The sequence below is a fragment of the Hemiscyllium ocellatum genome, chromosome 1 (assembly GCF_020745735.1).
Source record: "Hemiscyllium ocellatum isolate sHemOce1 chromosome 1, sHemOce1.pat.X.cur, whole genome shotgun sequence".
Taxonomy (NCBI): Eukaryota; Metazoa; Chordata; class Chondrichthyes; order Orectolobiformes; family Hemiscylliidae; genus Hemiscyllium; species Hemiscyllium ocellatum.
In genome coordinates, this window is record NC_083401.1 from 47,996,632 (window position 1) to 48,018,594 (window position 21,963).

Sequence of the window (21,963 nt, forward strand, 5' to 3'; positions counted from 1 at the left end):
TTGCTGGGACATAATCCTAGAATTTTCTCCCTAATGGCATTGTGGGTCTACTTATATTATGTGAACTGCAGCAATTCATCATCACCTTCACAAGTGCAATTCTGGAAGGACAATGATGCTGGCACAGTGAATGACTGGCAGGCCCCCTCATCCCCGAGTGAAGTTTGTAAAGATAGCTGCCCCCGCAAATCTAATGCCAAGTATTTTAATTCTACAACATGAGCCCAAAAAGAACCTAAACACTTACAAACTATAGATGGCAATAAGGCACACAAAAACTCACCATCAAAAGATTCCAGATCCTTTTCTTTCTTCAGCAGTCTATCTGTAACTTCTAATGACATTTTAAACTTCAGGTTAGTCTCTCTGAAAACACAAATAATTCAGCAGGGTGTTAATTTTCTGTTTTGCAACAACAATTGTTCATGTTTTCTCGTTGTCCATACCTAGCATATGGACAAATTCCCAGGCTTGCACTTGAATCCTTCAGCTAATAGAGACAATATGACTTATAAACTGTTTTGCAAAGATAACAAGCATAATCCATACAAATTTGATACAAAGCAACGCTATATTGGCAATCTGACTAATTAAGAATGTCTACATTTCTTACATAAAGTAAATGCAATACGTTAGTCTGTGGCCTAATGTTTATGTTTTAAAAAGTAGACAGATTAACTGTTGTATTTGCTGAAAGCAGATGCATTCTTGATTTTTTCTAAGAACATTGAAAAGTATCCAGTGTATTTGGAATGACGACCTCAAGAGCCAGCTGAATGTTCAGGTCACATTCAAAATCAGGAAAGCCCCTCATCTCATGCTCAGAAATGCCAAATACAGGATGGAATGTTAAGTGTAAAGATAAAAAGATAAAAGCTCATTAAAGCAGCTTCAAAATATAGTCTCAACTAATTTGGTCTGATCAATCTGAAGAGAGAGAGAGAGAAACATGAAGCTAAAAATAACTACAGTACTTCACAGAATATAAGATCATAAGACATAGGAGTGGAAGTAAGGCCATTCAGCCCATTGAGTCCACTCCGCCATTCAATCATGGCTGATGGGCATTTCAACTCCACTTACCTGCATTCTCCCTGTAGCCCTTAATTCCTTGTGACATCAAGAATTTATCAATCTCTGCCTTGAAGACATTTAGCGTCCCGGCCTCCACTGCACTCTGCGGCAATGAATTCCACAGGCCCACCACTCTCTGGCTCAAGAAATGTCTCCGCAATTCTGTTCTGAATTGACCCCCTTTAATTCTAAGGCTGTGTCCACGGGTCCTAGTCTCCTCGCCTAACGGAAACAATTTCCTAGCGTCCACCCTTTCCAAGCCATGTATTATCTTGTAAGTTTCTATTAAATCTCCCCTTAATCTTCTAAACTCCAATGAATACAATCCCAGGATCCTCAGCCGTTCCTGAGGATATTGTTAAGATTGCAACAAAATTTGATTTGATTCCTCATTAACAGCAAACATTATTCATCTCCAGGTGGTAATCCAGATTGAGAGGCAAAAGTGAAAAATAACACAGAAACCTTCTTTTTCTTTGCCATTCTGAACGAGCTTTCCCGGAATGATTAGCCAGCACTGGGTGCACATCTGAAACAAACAGACCCTCTGTGCACAGGTACAAAGTTAAAAATCACACAACATCAGGCTATAGTCCAACAGGTTTATTTGGAATCACTAGCTTTTGGTGCGCTGTTCTTTCATCAAGTGGTTGCGGAGTATAAGATCGTAAGACACAGAATTTATAGCAAAAGTTTACAGAGTGATGCAAATGAAATGATATATTGAAAGAGATCTGGATTATTTGTTAAGTCTCTCATCTTTTAGAATGACCAAGACTTAACAAACAATCTAGGTTTTTTACAGTATGTAATTTCAGTTATATGACACTAAAACCTTTTGCTATAAATTCTGTGTCTTATGATCTTATATGCCACAACCATCTGATGAAGGAGCAGCGCTCCAAAAGCTAGTGCTTCCAAATAAACCATTGAATAGTAACCTGGTGTTGTGTGATTTTTAACTTTGTATACCCCAGTCCAACACCGGCACTTCCAAATCATGTACACAGGTAGAACAGCTGACAATTTGTGTGTGAAATGCTTCATGCCTTGGAATGCAGAAATACACTAACTCAAAGTATTCACGTATTCAAGAGTCTATCTAGGGTTACTCAGGAAAAAAAAACATTGTAGAAGTGGTAATTGGACAAACATTGCCAAGGTTCATGGTAATAACATGGCAGTTTGTGTGAAACAAAAGCCTTGCTATTGTTCTAGTGATTCGAGCAGAATGGGATAGATCACATGGCATTAGTGCAGGAGAATCAGCAAACTGTTCTGGAATCTTTGACAGTTCTTGTTAAACAATATCACTACAAACAGATTACCCAATCCTTTCATCTTTTTGCTCCTTTGGTCTAATTTTTGTAAATAATTACCATAACTATTACTGCACTTGATTTATCGCATGCAAAAAGATATTTCAGAGAGAACTGTACTAGAACTGTTTTTATTTTTACAAAACTGAAATTACTATAGTACCTCAATCCAGCAAATCCACATCGTATGATCAGTACAGCAATTACGGCAAAAATTAAAATGCAAATGACAAAGCGAAGTAAATATGCCACATTGCTTCCAAAGGTCAGAAGTGGATGATTATGGCACCAATGAAGCAATTTCTTAGAAACCACACTTTAGTTTCATCATGTCTATTGCAGTGCATGCTGTGAAAGAAAGTAACTTCTGTTTGCAAAGAATATTGTCCACCTTGGAGTTAAAAGCTCATTGTAAACGCAAGTTCTTACCCATCAAGTTCAGCTGTTTCCACGTAACAAAGGCTGTTGGGCTCGGAACTGGATAACAGTAGTATATCAGCCTAAATAATTACAAAGAGTATGCACATGTAATCCAAACAACATAAAAAAATTCCCAACTTTTTTTTTAAACCAAAGATGAAACTTACTGGAATAAAATCATCTTTGTGTAGGCGTACAATATCTCCAACTTTTATGTCCTTCCACTTTGCTGTTTGAAACCTAAAAATGGTGAAAATAACATGCGTCAGAGTACAGAAGAGGCCCTTTGGCTCAACGAGTCTGCACCAACAAGAGAGGAAAAAATACAACCAACGACAATGACCTCACTTTCTTGCACTAGGCCCATAGCTGTGAATGTTAAAACATTTCAAATGCTCCTCAACATACTTTTTAAAAGCTTGTGACTCTTCTGCCTCTATCCTCCCGGGGCAGGGACTTCCAAATTTCCACCACTCCTTCGGGGAAAAGATTTTTCCTCAAATCCCCTCTAAACCTCCTACCCTTCATTTTGAAATTATGACCCCTTGTTAATGATTCTACTACTCATGGAAACAGCTACTTTCTTTCCAACCTGTATGCCCCTTATAAACTTACACGCCTCGATTAGGTTTAGAGGTGTTCCGACCTCTGAAATAGGAGGCCAGGATTCATGTGCCACTTGCTCCAGAAGCTGGTAATAGCATTTCTGAATAGATGTCTGTAGTAAAGAACTACACTTCTATTAGGTCCACACATTCACTGCTCCAAAGAAAACAACCTGAACCTGTCCAGCCTTTCTTTGCAGTCAAAATGATCCAACCCAAGCATTGAGTGGGATATCTCCTCTGTACCCCCTGTAGTACAATCACATCCTTCTGGTCAAGTGGCAACATTCTTAACTACCTTATTAACCAATCCGGCTGCCTTAGAGATCTATGGACAAGATCCCTCCCTTGCACTCAGCTTTTTGGTGTCCTGTCATTCACCAAGTACCCCCCTTGGCTTGTTACCTCTTCCAAAGTGCATCATTTTGTACTTAAATGGAGTTAAATTCCAAGAACGGTGGTACAGTGGTTAGCACTGCTGCCTCACAGCACCAGAGACCCGGGTTCAATTCCCGCCTTGGGCAACTGTGTGGAGTTTGCACATTCTTCCTAGGTCTGCGTGGGTTTCCTCCGGATGCTCCGGTTTCCTCCCACAGTCCAAAAATGTGCAGGTTAGGTGAATTGGCCACGCTAAATTGCCCATAGTGTGAGATGAAGGGGTAAATGTAGGGGAATGGGTCTGGATGGGTTGCTCTTCAGAGGATCGGTGTGGACTTGTTGGGCCGAAGGACCTGTTTTCATACTGTAAGTAATCTAGTCTAATCTAATAAACATAAAATGTAGTTATAGTCCGATGTTACTTCAGATTGGAATTTTGATTTGCTATTAAACTGCAAGCTCCATATACATACATGAAACTTGTTCCAAGGTTGTGAAATAACATTGGATGATCAAAATCATTAAAATTAAGACTGATACACATTTATTTCCTCAAGAAAACAATTGGAAGGGACAAATACAAACATGAACTTTAATAACATTTTCTTCCTGCAGAGGCATAAGACATAAGACATAACCACTGGACCAGGTGCTGCTCCTATTTGGCAGCAGAGGGCAGCAAATTGCTCACTTTCATATTTGGTTCAAAATTTAAGACAATATTTGAACTATGGGTGTGTGTGCTCTCACCTCATTGACTGTACTGAATGCGACAAAAAAAACTGTCCTGGGCTGCCACGCCCTCATGATGCAAGAAGCTGGAAACTTTCTAGAGGTTTTCGACAGCAACATTTAAGAGATGATAAGGATGTATTAGCTTGTATTTTAAGACTATGATAAAGATAAAAAAAATCTCATAATACCTGCCATCCTGCAGGGCTTCACATTTCCGATTATTAACAATTCTGTCCATCTTGTGTCTTGCCTGTACAAGACAAAATGGAAATTATTCAATGTCGACGATCATGACTTGATCAATCATGACTTTTATATGCTCTAGCACCATCCAACAGAAATATCTTACCATAAACCTGGTAACTCAGTTAAGGCGTTGCCTGCTATCAAATTAAGCTGTGGGTTCATCATTATTATGTTTTAAATTAGAAGAGCAGACAAATAGCACCTTCAGCTAACAAATGTATTGCTATGTCTACATTCAAATGCACATGTGGCAGATGTCATAAAACTTGCCAATTTTCCATTCTTCTGGCAAGCGTAAAATGTGATCCATAAGTGAGCCCCTGATGGAATGATAACCAACAGAAAATGGAGAAAAGAAGAGAAGAATTAATGACTCCAATTCCATGAAACACAGTAACAAGGTTTTCTTAATTGGTTGGTAAAGTTGCATTCATCAGGCATTTGGAGAGCATTCCATGGACTTGTGCCTTGTTGATGGTAGATAAGCCCTGGGGAGTCAGAAGGTGAGCTACTTGCTACAGTGTTCCTAGCCTCTGACCTGCTCTTGTAGCCACTGTACTCCTATGTCTAGTCCAGTTCAGTTTCTGGTCAGTGGTAAATCAGAGGATATTGATAAGAGGGCATTAAGGTGATGGCAACATCATTGAATGTGAAGGGGTGAAGGCAGATTGTCTCTTATTGGAGATAGTTGACACCTAACCATTTTTCAAAGGATTGTCTTCCTGCCTTTTATTTTAAGGCCTATTTGTAAAGTCCAGAATCCTGTATGCTTCATAATCCACTTTCTCAATTCATCCTGACACCTTCAATACATGCAGACATATCCTCAGATCCCCTATATCAGTTTTCCTAGAGCTACACAGTCTTATCACTTATAATAAATACCGATTCTTGTTAAGTAGTCTTTGCTAGGGTCTGAAAATCAGATAAGTGAAAAATTGTGTATTCATTCTAAAATTATTGTGACAACTCTGGAATGAATGGGACTTCATTCCCACCACATTACCCTAGTGAGTCTTCACATCTGAGCTTAACCTTAAACCTTCAGCTGCCAACTCCTGTTGAATACATTCCTCACAATTTCATCAGATGACCATCCAGCTTCACCTGTCTGGCCTGTTATCATCTCCAAGAACAATACTGTTCAAATAAAATTAAAGAAAAGCACAATCTTTTATTATAGCCCAAAAGTTTTAATTGGTTGCAGAACTATCCAGTTAGTCATTAATTTGTCAAGACTTCAAGGGTCCTTGAGGACCCACCAGCCTTCCATGAATCCAGAGACACTGCATCAGCAAGATCACCTACTTCCATCTTGACTACATTACAATGAGGCTTGCTGCAAGTGAAGGTAGGCCAGAGATGGGTAATCATCTCGTTGTGCAGACTTTACTCTCTCCTGGATATTCTCTTTGTTGACATCATCAAACTCCAGTTCATCTCGCACACTGCAGTTTGTATTCTCTGATAAAATATATATTCCCTAGTCATTGCTTTTCTTGCTAGTTCTTTTCCTCACCAAAGATATTAGACTTAAAATCCTCATCCACTCCATTAGAAGTTGCTCCTTGTCTTGTTTTGAAAATGGTAATCTCAATTATCAGTGAGGGATCCTTTAGAATTTGGCTGGCATCTAAGAAGTGTGTAAACCTTTCAAAGGCAAGGCAGTTGTTAGAGCCATTAGACTTAGCCAAATTAAATTGTAAAATATCCACTATACATAGGCTTCCATTCTGGAATCCATTCTCTTGACAGAACACAATGAAGGACAATGTAAAGCTGCCATTCACCATGGGCCACACCAGGGGCAATACGGTGGCTCAGTGTTTAGCACTACTGCCTCACAGCGCCAGAGACCCAGGTTCAATTCTTGTCTGGGTGAGTTTGCATGTTCTCCCCTTGTCTGTATGTGTTTCCTCCAGGTGTCCTGGTTTCCTCCCACGATCCAAAGATGTGCAGGCCATGATAAATTGTCCATAGTGTTAGGTGCGTTAGTTAGGGGTGAATATAGGGTAGGGGAATGGGTTTGGATGGATTACCCTTTGGAGGGTTGCTGTGGACTTGTTGGGCCAAAGGGCCTGTTTCCACACTGTAGGGAATCTAATCTAAATCATCAGATGGGAAAGGGTTGTATATCAAACCTTTAAAATTACCTGTGCTGCTAACAGTGAGTGTTTATAATTGGGATGTTCATAAATCAGGACTCCATGTACCATATTTTGAAACTGATTCTTCTTTCCCCTATCTACTTCATTTTAAAACTCATTTCACTCCACTCCTCATCTCTACTTGTGCCAAAATGTCAGACCTCCCATCACCTCATGCTAATGCAAACTGTGTGCCAAGAACCCATGTTTCCAACTAAATTATTTAAATATTACATTTCAAGTGTCAAATGAACCCAAATCTACTTCAGGACCACCTGTCTTTGTTCTTTACTCAACTCCAATTTGTCACTCTACTTGGCAACCATTCAGTCCTGGTGGGGACCAAAGAGAATGGCTCGGGTCTTCCCAATATTGACTCGCCTAAATAAGTATGGGCAAGTCTAAGGCCACTATCTTTGGTCCCACCCACCAACATTGCTCTCCATCTCACTTGTTGATGGCCTGAGAGCAAAACTACCGGGTCCCAACCTTCTCTTATCTGACACAGATGAGCTCCTGACGTGATCATGTACTTCCACCTCCATTGCAGAATTGATTACAGAGTCTAGATTCTTGTCCAGCTGAATTCCTCACACATGCCCTTGTGACATAGAGAGTGACCTATTGCAAGTTGAATAGCTTCTCCAACATTGAGAACATATTCATACAGCTTTACTGTGTTCACACAGTAAAGAATGTTCAACATTAGTAGCTCATGTTTTCGATTGTTTGGTAAGACAAAAGTAGAATAAATGCTCACAATATCATCAAAGGCATCCTTGATTGCTGTTATTCCCAGCACCACCACTAAAGGCACGAATGTGGTGTACCATGCCAGGGTTGAGATCTGAGGAATGGCCTAAAAAGAAAAACAACAACAATAATTGCTTATACAAACTGATATTTCATTGAGAAGATAAAATCATTCAATATTCAGGTAGTTCTTGTTGTTATTATTTATATACCACAGAGGTGCAGAGGACTCTCATGGTATTGTAGTACTGACCCTACATCTGAGCTAGGAGATCCACGTTGAAGTCCCATCTACTCAAGAGCTATGTACTAACATCTCTGAACAGCTTAATTAGAAAATACCTATCACATAGGAACACAAATCATTCAAAATGTTAAACAGACAAAAATTTTCCATTGTTGCATCACTGCAACTTGTTGTGGACTAGATTAAACCCCCTCAAAACACATCAAAGACCCCAGACCCGAACATTTATCTTAAAGGTAAGTGTAAAGCACTGCATTCCAGATGTGATTCAATTAGTGAAACTACTACACTTTAAGCAAAACACACACTATTCTGACAGCTTGAAATTGTTCAGGAACGATTTACACTGAAGTTGTCAAGGTTTGAGGATTTGAGCTACAGGGAGAGGCTGAATAGGCCAATGCTGTTTTCGCTGGAGCGCTGGAGGCTGAGGGGTGATCATATAGAGATTTATAAAATCATGTTGGGCATGGATCGGGTAAATAGACAAGCTCTTTTCCCAGAACTAGAGGGCATAGGTTTAGGGTGAAAGGGGAAAAGATATAAAAGGGACCTAAGGGGCAATCTTTTCACACAGAGGGTGGTGGGTGTATGGAATGAGCTGCCAGAGGAAATGGTGGAGGCTAGTACAATGACAACAGGATATTGGCCAAATGCTCACAAATGGGACTAGATTAGGTTAGGACATCTGGTCAGCATGGAAGTTGAACCAAAGGGTCTGTTTTTATGCTATACATCTCTATGTCTCTGTGACCACACAGTTAAAATACAAACTAAAGAATTGGTATAACCTAAACTCAATTGTAATACTTAAAATAATATCTTTTAACTATTACACATCAACGGTTCCAATAAACCAGCATCACAAACACACCCTTGGCAAAGGCAAACTCAGCAAACAGATTTCCCTCTCTTGCAATCTTCTCCAGTCTAGAAGAAGGAACATGACAGAAGCTAGCAGCAGGGAAAGATAAGTTTGCAGCAGCAGAGACACCTGCATTGAGCAGCTTCAACTCTAACAACTGAAAGCCAAACTAACACCCTGGTTCTGTGTGAACTTGACTCCACCCACTCGTGCTTTCTTTTCCTAAAACAAAACTTCTTTCCATGGAGTAGACACCTAGGTACCAGATTTACAACACTCCTCTAAGAGAAACAGGAGGAAACAAAACCCTCTTAAAGGCACATTTCATCACAAGCTAAAAGGCCTCTAATCTAAAGCGACAAATTCAGACCTCCCACAACCTCTATTAAAAATACTCCCTCTTTAAGGAATCAAATGAGAAAGATGCAATGTTCATAAAGCTTATAAAGACAAGTAGAACAACCACCACAGGGATCCCGAAATGCACATGCAATGTCAGTAAGTTGACATTGCCAGATATACACAGCCTCGCAAATCTTCATTGTGCCTGTGAAGGTGTTGTTTAAGTAAACATCTCTCATCGGGACTCTGTTGACAGTCACCTAATTTTCCCTTTCAGGCACTGATGGACGTGTCTGGATTTTCACTTGAAGGTCAATTGCACAGAGACAGAAAAGTTCCTAGTTTTGCAAACTGAGCCATTGAGAACATTTCTCTTTCATTTATCACAGAATGAGGGCTTCATTGGCTATTGTCAATGCCCAATTGTTAAGAGTCAACCACGTTGCCAGACCAGGTGAGGATAGCAGTTGCCTTCCCTAAAGTACATTAATACCAAATAGGTTTTTCCTGACCATAGGCAATGGATTCATGGTCATCATGAGGCTCTTAATTCCAGATGTTCATTCAATTCAATTTCACCATTTACCATAGCGAGATTCAAATCTGGGTCTCCAGAACATTTCCCTGAGTTTCTGGTCTAATAGTCCAATGATAATACCATTGCCACCCCTGTGTGCTTAGTCATCAGATTTATAATCTGCGGCTTCAGGTTGTATTAGAAGTCACGGTGGGCTACCCTTGAGGGATTGAGGCAGCTCCTGGTTGCAGAGGACTATGCAGGATTTAGAAATCAAGAATAAAGCAGAAAACATTGCTCCAGCCTTCACCCTCCCCTCCAGTCCCCAACAACCATCCTTTCCAACCACACCACTTTGTGCCTCCCCATCCATCCAGAATAGTCTCTCATGCTTCCCCCTTCCAAACTATGCCTGCTCAACAATACCAATTGATCCTATGCCAGGTTATCCCCACAGACAATCCTATATCCTCTCATACCTTCCATGCAATAGTACGCCCATCCAACAATTCACCCCATCCCTGGTCCTTTATAGCACAAGTGCAATATTAGTGCCAACTCATCCTAACCCATGCATCCTCATATCTGACTCTTCAAATCTTCTAACTCATTAGTATCCAACAGAGTCAGGCACAATTTTATAGAATTTGAGATGAAATACATGTTTAAGTGTCTATTGCAGATTTCACTTCATTGCAATCAAAAGAAACACTTCCTACAATTACACTCTTTCACTGAAATAAAACCTCATAACAAGAGACATTTAATTCAAATGCATGATCATTTTCAAGACGGAACAAGTGAGTCAACAAATTGCACCTGCCATTGAAACGGGAAATGGTGGGCAACTGCTGTGATAATGGGTGATTGTGAAATCACTAAAGTAGTATTAATCATGTAATGAAAGCCCTTCAAGCTGACCTCAGCTCATTGAAATAGCACATGGTGTTATTTCGGTATAACACTCCAGATATTATTTTCGAAGATTTAGAAGGCAGAACTTTTAAATGCATGGACAATTTTCTTAGCGTTCCCCCTGACAATTTAACAGGGGATTTTTTTCAGCTCTCTGATAGGTCTTCTTGACTATCTAATACTGAATTTTGACAAGTTTGTTGCAGATTCCAATTAGCTTGACAATAATGAGCTTAAGTACTTTTGATACAAAATTGCACTGACTTGAAATTATTCAAAAGAACACCTTAACTTTGCAATAAGTGCACAAATTTAGTTTCTAATGTTACAAAAAGCACCAGAAGGAGAGATTATATAATAAGTTATTTCAAAATGTTCAATATTTTTTCAAAACCACCTACTTGAAGGATGAGAAGAATCAAAAAGTACGCATTGGCTGCTCTTTTAAATTGTTCCATCAGATTCTTTGGTAAAAAAGTTAAAATATTGTACTTATACGTCCGGATTGCATTCCCCTGAAAGTAAAATTGGACAAGCGCTGTTATGGTTCAGAAAATGTTTGAACATACAGAGAGATGAAATGGTGTACCCAGATAACAAACAGAATGCATGATGAAAATAATAGTTTTGGAAAGATTGAACTTTCCAGAGTGCAAAAGTTACTGCTAGGTAGAAAGTAAGTAAAAACAAATTTATACTTACTGAATATTTGCTTGTTTTAATGCAACCATACTTTGTAACTGTGAACTGATTGTTAAAGTTTCTGTCATTTGCTTTGACTTTCCAGGTGTACTCTGGAAACAAAGCAGAGTGAAACATTTTTTAAATCAATAATCTGAACAATAATCAAAGTAAGGAGATGGATTAGAGTGTGGCATTAACACTTTGCTTTTCAAATTAAAACGGTTGGATTATTTAACAACACCAGTTGGACATTCAGTTTTCATGTTTGGACTGGCAACATCTTACTAGAAATGTGACTCACCAAACAGTGTGCTCTTCCAGTTTTACAGCAAGGAACTTTATGGCTTCAATATTTATGTAACAGCCTTAAATTGAAGTAGAAACCTAAAATCCCCAGGTTTCTGATAGAGGGTGGTTAATCAGATTGCCTAGTTGTGACATCAATCTCTACATTAAAACACAGCAAGTAGGAGTACGAGTAGGTTACTTGCTCCCTTGAGTCCACTCCTGCATTAAAACTAAATGGCAGATCCCTACTTCGATGGCATTTTGCTGCTTTCTCCCCAAACCTCTTGATAACTTTAAAACATAATTATTCATTGATCTCATCAGTGAGTTTGCCTCCACAGTCTTCCGTTGAGAATTCTACAGGTTCATTCCCCTTTGAGTGAGGAAAGTTTTCTACATCTTTGTTCTGAATGGTCTACCCCGCACCCTGAATCCATGGCCTCCATTTCTAGATTCCCCAATCTGGGAAAACACCCTCCCGCTCCATTTAATCTGTCCAGCCCTGTCAGAATTTTATACATTTTCAATCAAATCCCCTTTTACCCTTCTCAACTCTTGTGAGTTGAGAACCAGTTAAACCAATCTCACCTCACAGGACAGTCCCAACATCTCACATCAACCTAGACAACTTGTCCTGCATTTATGACAAGTACAGCCTTTCTTAGGCAGAAAGACCAAAAATGTACACAACACCTCAGGATTGTGGTCTCACCAAGGCTATGTATAACTACAGCAAGACATCCCTTCTTCAGAATTCAAATCTTCTTGCAATAAAAGCATTTTTGCCTTTCTAATTGCTTGCTGGACTTGTCTACTTTCATCAACTGGTGTATAAAACCTTTTGTACATCTACATTTCCTAACATGTCAATTTTAAGTAATACTCTACCTTCCTGTTTAGTCACACTAACTGCAACTGCCACGTGTTTTCCCATTTGTCCAACTTTCCTAAATTGCACCCCGGCCAAAGCCTTCTTGCATCCTCCCCTGAACCCCACAAAGTTGTCATCAGCAAACCTGGAAATGTTACAAATGGCCCGGATGCAGGAATAAAATGTATTGATCATGCCTGTGGATTTCAATACGTCAGAGTGGTCGAGGCCAAAACATGATGCATTTCTAGAAGAAACTAGGTTAAAAGGGTCAAGGGATATGGGGCTGGAAGGAAGTTGAGGAGGGGGAGTTGGATATTGTTGCCTTGAGCTCAATGATCAGCCATGATTATAATGAATACTGGAGCACTTTTGAGAGGTCAAAAGGTCTACTCCCATCTTGTATATTTCTTTGAACAGCTAGGGTCCAAGCACCATCCTTGCAGCAGTCCACTAGTCACTACCTGTCACCTGAAGAAAAATACCCATTTATTCTCACTCTTATCTGTCAACCAATTCTCAATCCAACCGATATATTACTCCCATCTATGCACTTAATTTTTTTTCCACTAATGCCATGTATGGAATGCTAAGTAAAGGCTTCCAAATACACCACATCCACTGGCTCTCTCCCTTATCTATTCCATCAGTTAAATCCTCAAAAGAACTTCCATTTTATTGTCATGCCTTTTTAATGTCACATTAGGTTATTTCTAAACTGGTGGCAGGTCTTCCTGCATACTGGGATTTCATCCCTATGATATTCAGCAATATTACTGACTGCATCCCTCTTTTCTAACTGCAAACCTGGTTATACACCCTCTTTCCTCAGAAAACAATTGATTGTTAGCTCTTTCCGATGAAAGAATCTATACATTAGATATTTGGAGTCAGTCTCTTTCATTGGAAAGTTCCTCACCATAATAATGAAATGACTTTTAACAAATGGTGGCTTATACAAATATTTCATTTGTTTGACTATCTAGCCTCTTGTCATTAGCTTAGTAGTGTTTCTCAGCAACATAGCATGAACATATACAAGTGTCTGAACAGCCTGACGTTGCCATGTGCTTTTCACTGCTTCCGGGTTTCATACTTATGCATCTAAATAATCTAAAAACATTAGATCTTTATCTTGCAACACTTTCTTTACTCGATCTATCTTGTACTGATAATCATTTCTTGTTGGTAAACTTTCCTTCAACTATGTCAGACAGCCAATCTAAATGTCAATAGTTTAACTATTTAATCTAACCATTTCCAACAAAACAGAAGCTCAACATTGTCACTTCAAGTTTATTGGCATTAACATTGCTGAAATCAACAGTGTGGGTTACACTGAGCAAAAACTGAACTGGACCAATCTTTGTGGGTATAAGAACAGGTCAGAGACTAGGAATTCTGCAGCAAACTCACGTCCTTGCTCACAAATGCTCATCCAATATTTACAAGATGTCAAGAGTGTGATAAAACATTCTCCATTTATTTAGATGGTCACAGCTCTAACATCATTCAAGAAGCTTGCCACCATCCAGGACAAAGCAAGCTGCTTGACAGTTACCCCATCCAATATTCACTGCACCACCAGACACACACTTAACAGTATGCACCAACCACAAGGTAACTCACCAAGGCTTCTCCGATAGGACTTTTCAAACCTGCATCCTCCATCACCCCCTTAGCAGGGCAAGAGCAGTAGATGCATAGGAACACCTGCAAGTTTTCCTCCAAGCCACTCACCATTCAAATTTGGAAATAGATCACAGCTTCTTCACTGCTACTGTGTCCCTAACAGCACTGTGGGTGTCTCTACATCCGCTAAGGACTCGAGTGGTTCAACAAGGCAGCTCAAGACTATATTTTCTCAAGTAAACAAGGATGGGCAATAAATGCTGGCTGAGCTAGTAACACTCACATCTCAGTAATGAATGAAAATTAATCACAAAGTTCATCAATTGTAACTTGTCGTGCAAAATCAGTGATTGCAAATGAACTTTACCACTTTTTGGTTGCCATCTCTCCTCGGTCTGTTGGTTGACACGGTTTTGCTCTGTATCATCCAACCTTTCAGTGGAACTATCTAATTCATTGTCTGTCTCATCATCACTATATGGCACCACATCATCAAATCTTCTTTCACTGGCATCATCATCAAGGCTAGAGATTCTGTCAGTACTCATCACCTTAGTGGTTCCTGTTACCGACTTCAGGCTCTTTCAAAGAAACCTAAAACAAAATTTGGAAAATGAAGTGAGACATTAAGAAAACTTCAAATTAGAAACATTTACGAGAACATTAATATACCAGTGACACCCTCCAAAGCATTGCAGGATTTCCATTTCTTACATAAAGATATATTGCTGTCGGCTCTGTTTGCCCTCCCCTCCAAATTCACTTATTTCCTGACCTTCTTGAACTTCTCCCTCCTATATAAACTCAAACACACATTCAAGCCAAGATCATGGAATAAAATGGGGCAGTACAGGGCACCAGTTTGTCACTGCTCTCCATACAGAGTCCAACAGAGACAGAACCTGTCACTGCTCAGATTCTCTCCAACACTCAACCTCTTTACAACACTAATTCCACTTCAAATCCCCAATTTGATTTTCATTCAGTTGTGAAAGAAATCTTCACACAAGGATGTTTAAAATGTATCAAAATCCTTACTACCTTACTTTGAGCTACCATTCACGGATCATCTACATGGCAAACGATTGCTCATATTTGCCTTAGATGTTCTCATCTTCAAGGCAATTTTTACCTGCTCCAGAACCAATTGAGCTATCTGATATGATCGGCATATTTGCCTCAATGCAAAAGCTGCATACATAACAGATTAGCTACCACCAGTCTGCCCACACCATTTAAGTGCGGTCAGGTGTTGTATATTCTAACAAAATGGTCCCTTAGTCCAGAAACATGATGAGCAAAAATAATCCTTAGTTTAATTTTCCCATTACAAACTGTCGTGTTAAACCTGCTCTTTTCTGTCACGTTCAAGTTTGGAAATCTCACAGACTACTTTGCAACTATGATTGAGACTATCCATGTAGCTGCAAATGTGTTGCTGGTCAAAGCACAGCAGGTCAGGCAGCATCTCAGGAATAGAGAATTCGACGTTTCGAGCATAAGCCCTCTATTCCTGAGATGCTGCCTGACCTGCTGTGCTTTGACCAGCAACACATTTGCAGCTGTGATCTCCAGCATCTGCAGACCTCATTTTTTACTCGAAGATTACTATCCATGTAGCTGCCAGTGTTGTCCATTTCTATCAAAGTACATATGTACCCTCACTTACACATTAAAGTCACATGATTATCTAGTTTTTTTCATAACTCTCAATGTGTTCTCACTCATCTGTCATCAGGAACCCACTTTCTGCCCCTTAACCCATTAAAAAGGTTTCTGCTTTCTTTCCTTCCCACCCAGCCCTACGTAAGCGGACATTATAAATTTGGTTGGTTGGGATGAACATACCCCCAACACCCTTGACTAATTGTAAGTTTCATCTCAAGCACTTTCACAATCATATCCTGCTCTTTTCATCACCCTTGTTGCTGCTGTCATGCAGCCTTCCTGGACATGAAATGTCAAGCTTCTTCCACAATTTAATCTTTCCTTGGCCTTGTCTATCCCAGTGCAGTATCTCCTCCTCCAACCTTATGTATATGTGTCTCCAACTTTGGCCTCCAGTCCATTTGGGCTTCCCTTTACTATATCAGTAGCTCTGTCTTCAGCTACCTGAGCACTACTGTCTGGAATTCACTTCGGAACTCTGCTTCTCTGTCTCCTCCTTGGCGATCCACTCACTGGACAAAGTTTTGAATTACACATATTATTCTTGGTTTGAGGTGCATCGTTGCCTGATTAAACTTAAGTCAATGGAAATTGTTCTTGCTTCCGTGGACATCATCTAACCATCACAACATCAACAATAACCAAGAGTGATTCCTTGGTCTGGAGTGGCTGCGGCATTGACTGTTTTGTAATTATCCCTGTAGTATGACTGAGCTAGAGAGCTCAGAAATGCCTCGTGCTGAATAGCAAAAGGTATTAAAAAACATAATAAAGGCAGCATTAAAATTGGGCTAACGCAGGGAAAAATAGAGTTGGTCCTTATACAGCAAAGTCAGGAAAAAAGTTTGAGGCTCTGAGAAATTATGTTGTGGTTCTGCAGGATTGGAATCATGTAAACGACATATAGAATTGCTTCAAGTGGGTTAGGAGAGCCAAGTGCAGTGATCAGAGTACCTGACAGTACAGCACAGACACCAGAGTATCAGAATAGTAGGATGAATGTGCCAGAGTGTCACGCTTCAATGTGACAAGGTAAGGAAGTGATACTGTGTAATTCTACCCAGTGTCCTCAGGAGGTACCAGACAGGGTGCAACGGTAAAGTAATGGCCACTAGTGATTTATAGGCTTCGAGGATAATAAGTCCAATGGATATTGTCAAACTGGTAAGACAAGTGAGTCACAATCACCAGAAGAGAAATTTGAGCTCCCAAAGTGGAGTGCCACTCAAAAAATAAAATTTAGTCTGATATCGCATTTAGCTAACCAGACAAAATACCCCAGAGGTTTGTATTCACTTTTGGGATCTCAGTGACAGTGACCTGGCTTGATTTGGTAGTGTAGATGTAATAGTGGGTTTATAGATATTACTGTCCCGGACCTGGGGAAAAAAAAATTATTGCCAAGGATTATATTCGGAATTGTAATTCAGTGCTCATGTTGGAAAGTGTACCCAATACATATAGAAAAGAACTGACAAAAACTGAAATTTTCACAATTATAATACATTGCATGACATAATATGAGTGATTGTCTTGCACAATTGGTTTTTGACAGTTAAGCTTTTGTCAAGATATCATGTGTACAGCAACCATACTTATGTAAATTGATCCTTGCAAGGAGTTATTATTTACTTGGTAATTAATTTGATGATATTTATGAATTATAGTTGCTCCATTCATCAACTTTTAAAATGACTAATTCAACATCAATCCCAAATATGACAGCTGCTAGTTTGTATATTGGAATGCATCCTGGGACTAGAAATGGAAAATGACATCAATTATTTACATGAATGTTCATCACCTATATATTAAAACACAATTGAAACATCCTTTTGTTTGGCATGTATCTATGACAATCAGACACAAGGGTATAATGTTCCAAGTGTTGAAATATTTGGGAACAATTCATGCAGACCTTCTTGCAATACCAGGGACTTAGATTACCACGATCACCCCATGACCACATACACTATGCCAAGAATGAACAGCTAGGTTACAATGGCTTACAACACTGCTCTGAGGACAGAATTCATGAAAACAGCATGAACGGGGGGAGCCAGATGTTCAATTTGGGATTGCAACCTGCAGTTCATTTTTGACTTCTACAGAAAGTCTTTATAAGAATAAAAGAATATTTTGTAAATCCACACACTTAATGCCAAATCGATCCATGTCAGGTGGTAAGGGACATAATGGAAAAGATCAGGGAAGAGTACTCCAGCACACTGCAAAAGACCAGGCTGAAACATTTTCATCCACCGACAGCCAGAAGTGCTGAGTGAGTGATCAATTCTGACCACTCCCTGAGGTCTCCACCATCACAACTGAATTTGAAGCATACCATGCAATATCAAGATAATGATGAAAGCATTGGGGGCTATGTATGCTTTGGGCCCTAATATTGAAGACTTGCACTCCAGAAAAGCATCACATATGCTAAGTAAGGCCCATCTCCAACAAGAGAGAATCTAACCATTGACATGACCATCACTGAACCCCTTTGTATCAACATCCTGGAGGTTACCATGAAGCAGAAACAGAAATGAAAGGCCATACAAACACTGTGGTGACCAAAGCAACTCAGAGATCAGGAATTCTGCAGTGACTAACTCACCTCCTATCTGCCAAATTATGATGTATCATCTACAAGTTAATGGAATATTCCCACACTTGAGAGGAGTACAGCTTAAAAACATTCAAAAAGCTTTGGACCGTCCAGGTAAAAGCAGCCCATTCTACTGGCACCACATTCACCACCTTCAAAGATTTATTCTCTTTACCACCGCACAGTGGCAGCAGTGTGTACTCTCCATGAGATGCAATAACTGAGCAAGGCTCATTCAACAACATCTGTCAAACCCAAGTCCTCTTCGATATAGAGGGACAAGAACAACAGATGCATGGGAACCCCACTAATTGCAAGTTCCCCTCAAATTACCAGCATCTTGACTTGGAACTATTTCATTTTTTTCATGCTGGGTTGAAATCCTGGTTCTGCCTTCCTCTCCCTTACGATGTAGGTGTCCTTACATAAAGGACTGCAGCAGTTCAAGTACACAGCTCAATACCTGCACTGTACCATATGTCGTAAGTACACTTCTGAACTGCACTGCACATACACTGGATGTACTGTGATACTCTAAGAAAGTGAGCCATCATCTTCTCAACAGTAATTAGAGATAAGCTGACAGAACTCTTTGTTGGGGTGGAGTGAGGAAGAGACTTCCAGGTCATTGAAAAGAAAGGCAAATTGTTGTAGCTTTTCATCTTGCATCAGGACAAATTAAAGGATGCAAAATTTCAAAATGCTCACACATTATACTACAGGAGAATAGAGGTCCTCCTTTTCTCTTGGCCAGATGTTCCAACAACCAGCCCAAACTTTCAAAATCCAAAACAAAATCTGTGGCTAGATGCGATTCCATGATTTAGTAACACATGCTGCGCAATCAATAGTTGATTGCACAAGATAACAGTTGAACTCCTATTGTCCCACTCATGCTTGCTAGAAGGAACATGCCGGAGCCTGTTCTGTGCAAAACAAGTTTGTTCAAATGTAATGGATTTTCAATTTATCTGGGGGAATGGGGGTGGGTGGGTGGAGAGCCTGTAGTTCCTTCTAAGTTTCTTCATACCAATGCTTTGAATAATATTGAAGACTTGCACTCCAGGAAAGCACCACATATGCTAAGTAAGGCCCATCTCCAGCAAGAAAGAATCTAACCATTGACATGACCATCACTGAACCTCTGTCAACTGGGCAACTAATAAGTACTCTTTATTTTTGCTGTTCCATATTACAATTGTTTGCAATTTGGTAAGCTTGTATTTGTCCTGATGACTGCAAGATCAAATATTCAATGAGATTGCTCTCCTTTCAGCAATGTACAAAAACCTTGACATCAACCTAAATGTCATCTCAGCTAGCATAAGGGACATGCAAACATTCTATTTTCGGGTCTTGGAGCCAATTACAGGCAATTTCAGCATCTCATATGGGGGCCTACATGTTGGGCAGTGCTTAATTCTGCTGATTTCCAAATGCAGTCAGTCAGTCTGTGGACAGAATTTCATGACAATCAGAGGTCCTCGTGTTCAAATAAAAAAACCTTTCAAATGTACTATTTACAAAAATACACAGTCATCTGCAAAAGAAAAATGTAGCCATGTCCCATACAGAATGAATAGAAGCAATGCAGTTCAGTTGTTCTAATCCAATAGTCAAATAAACCTGCAGCACACTTGGCAAAACCTCCAGATAAGCAAACACCAGAGATTTACTTCAAAAAGAAAGTAACTCTTCCATGTACACTTGAATATTTGAGTGCCTTACATGGTCTTTAAGAATGTGATACTGGCATGTAATAAGGCAGGTTGGCCACACCTGTCCATGATTCCTGCATTCACACACTGTACATTGTTATATTCCTGGCAACGACAGCTCCAGGAAAGCAGCTGTATGGATGGACATTGGGTGTTGCCACCTCTCCCAGTCAGACCTCATACATTAATAGCTGGTTGGCATTCAACACCAGGGATGAATTCAACAACGAAGAGCTACTTAATTGGTCAATGCAAAAACATGCCATTGCTGTACAATATTAGAAATCAGTATCTCTAGATCAATGGGTACAATAACATAACCAAATGCTATCAGATAATTTAAATTAAAAAGATTTTAAATAGAACAAACAAAATCGTAATGTCACTGTACCAGCCATCCAGCACTTAGGTTTTCACAATGATTAGATATTTTATAGTCACCTTTTTTACTCATTCACATCCCAAGTTTGAGTTTAATTTCAACTCCCCAGTTTTGGTAGAATTTAAACTCTGGTTCACCAACACCCTTAGCTGTGACGGGAAGATGCTATCCTTCCACTCCCTGGCTGACGTAATGCCAAACCCAAGCAGAGTTACGAACCTTTAAAAGGTCTTTGGAAGTGCATTGCAGGCCACTAAACTGTAGTTACAAAGGACACTCACCATCAATTTTGAGGGAAAAATATATTGATTTTACCTTTAACATCCACATCCACTGAATAAATACTGAAGTCATTCAAACATGAATGATGGTGGCCGCATCCCCATTACTCAGACTGGCCTCTGAGTGGTTAGCACTGCTGCCTCTCAGCACCAGGGACCCAGGTTCAATTCCAGCCTTGACGACTGTCTGTGTGGAGTTTGCACATTCTCCCCGTGTCCGCGTGGGTTTCCTCAGAGCGCTCTGGTTTCCTCCCACAATCCAAAGATGTGCAAGTCAGGTGAATTGGCCATGCTAAATTGCCCATTGTGTTAGGTGCATTAGTCAGAAGGAAACAGGTCTGGGTGGGTTACTCTTTGGAGGGTCGGTGTGGACTTGTTGGGCCGAAAGGCCTGTTTCCACACTGTAGGGAATCTAATCTAAAGAGCGATGAAATTTCATCTCCTCTAATTACCACAGTTGGATTTGAACTCATGCCTCAGAGCATTTGCCTCATTATTACTAAAGCAGTAACATCTCAACACCACCATCGCTCCATTTTCAAGCAAAGAAATCCACCATGTTTACCCACTCTGGCTTACATACAACTCCAGATTCTCAATAATACCCTGTATAGCTAACTCAAGTGCATTCTGAAATTACCTTGCAAGGCAATGAGTTCAAGGGCAATTAGCATTCGTTGACCATCCGTACCTTTCCCAGTGATGCTCAGGATGAATAAACAAAACGCAAAAAAAGTGGGGAGTGATAAAACTAATTTCTTTAAATTATTAAAGGCGATTGGCTAATGGTGGATGCAGCCAAATCACTGGGCACAAAGCATATCCTGTTACTTCATATGTAGAATTTTAATGAAAAACACTTGTCAAAAATCAGAGAATGACAAGTTCAGAGCTCTCACTAATAAAGGAATTGCTGGAGCATGAACACATCATTGTACTAGTTACTTGTGCACAGATTTCTTCAAGACCCTTCTGTGAACTCACGAGTTGTTGACAACCGGTTTAAAAATTCAAGAATGGCAAACCAACCTTACAACAAGCATTTCGCTTGCAGAAGGCTATTGAGGACAAAGACTCAAACCAAATTCAAGAATGCTGCAACATAAAACATGGCAGCGATGGGTTAGGAAATGTTCAGGCTCTGTGCTTGTCTGCTCCTGCTCTCCTGGCCACATTTTTAATTCTTCGGTTTTTTTTTTGTTTCTTCATTTCACCTTTCCTTCTTTTCTGTGGCTGTAGAGGAGGAAGACGGCTTTGAGGGCTGCACG

At 39.9% G+C, this 21,963-nt stretch overlaps 1 protein-coding gene across 2 annotated transcripts in view; it reads right to left on the bottom strand.

The window, feature by feature from the left end:
• The window catches only part of atp8b1 (ATPase phospholipid transporting 8B1), a 146,035-nt gene that overhangs the window by 55,109 nt on the left and 68,963 nt on the right, over positions 1 to 21,963 (bottom strand). For both annotated transcript variants that reach the window (XM_060852221.1, XM_060852299.1), the window contains exons 2-9: positions 14,406 to 14,632; positions 11,266 to 11,357; positions 10,965 to 11,078; positions 7,685 to 7,783; positions 4,720 to 4,781; positions 2,981 to 3,053; positions 2,823 to 2,893; positions 284 to 366 (exon numbers count right to left, since the gene is read on the bottom strand). In XM_060852221.1, the coding sequence (XP_060708204.1) occupies positions 284 to 366; positions 2,823 to 2,893; positions 2,981 to 3,053; positions 4,720 to 4,781; positions 7,685 to 7,783; positions 10,965 to 11,078; positions 11,266 to 11,357; positions 14,406 to 14,586 (775 nt within the window). In that variant the 5' untranslated portion in view covers positions 14,587 to 14,632. The remainder of the gene's footprint in view (positions 1 to 283; positions 367 to 2,822; positions 2,894 to 2,980; positions 3,054 to 4,719; positions 4,782 to 7,684; positions 7,784 to 10,964; positions 11,079 to 11,265; positions 11,358 to 14,405; positions 14,633 to 21,963) is intronic.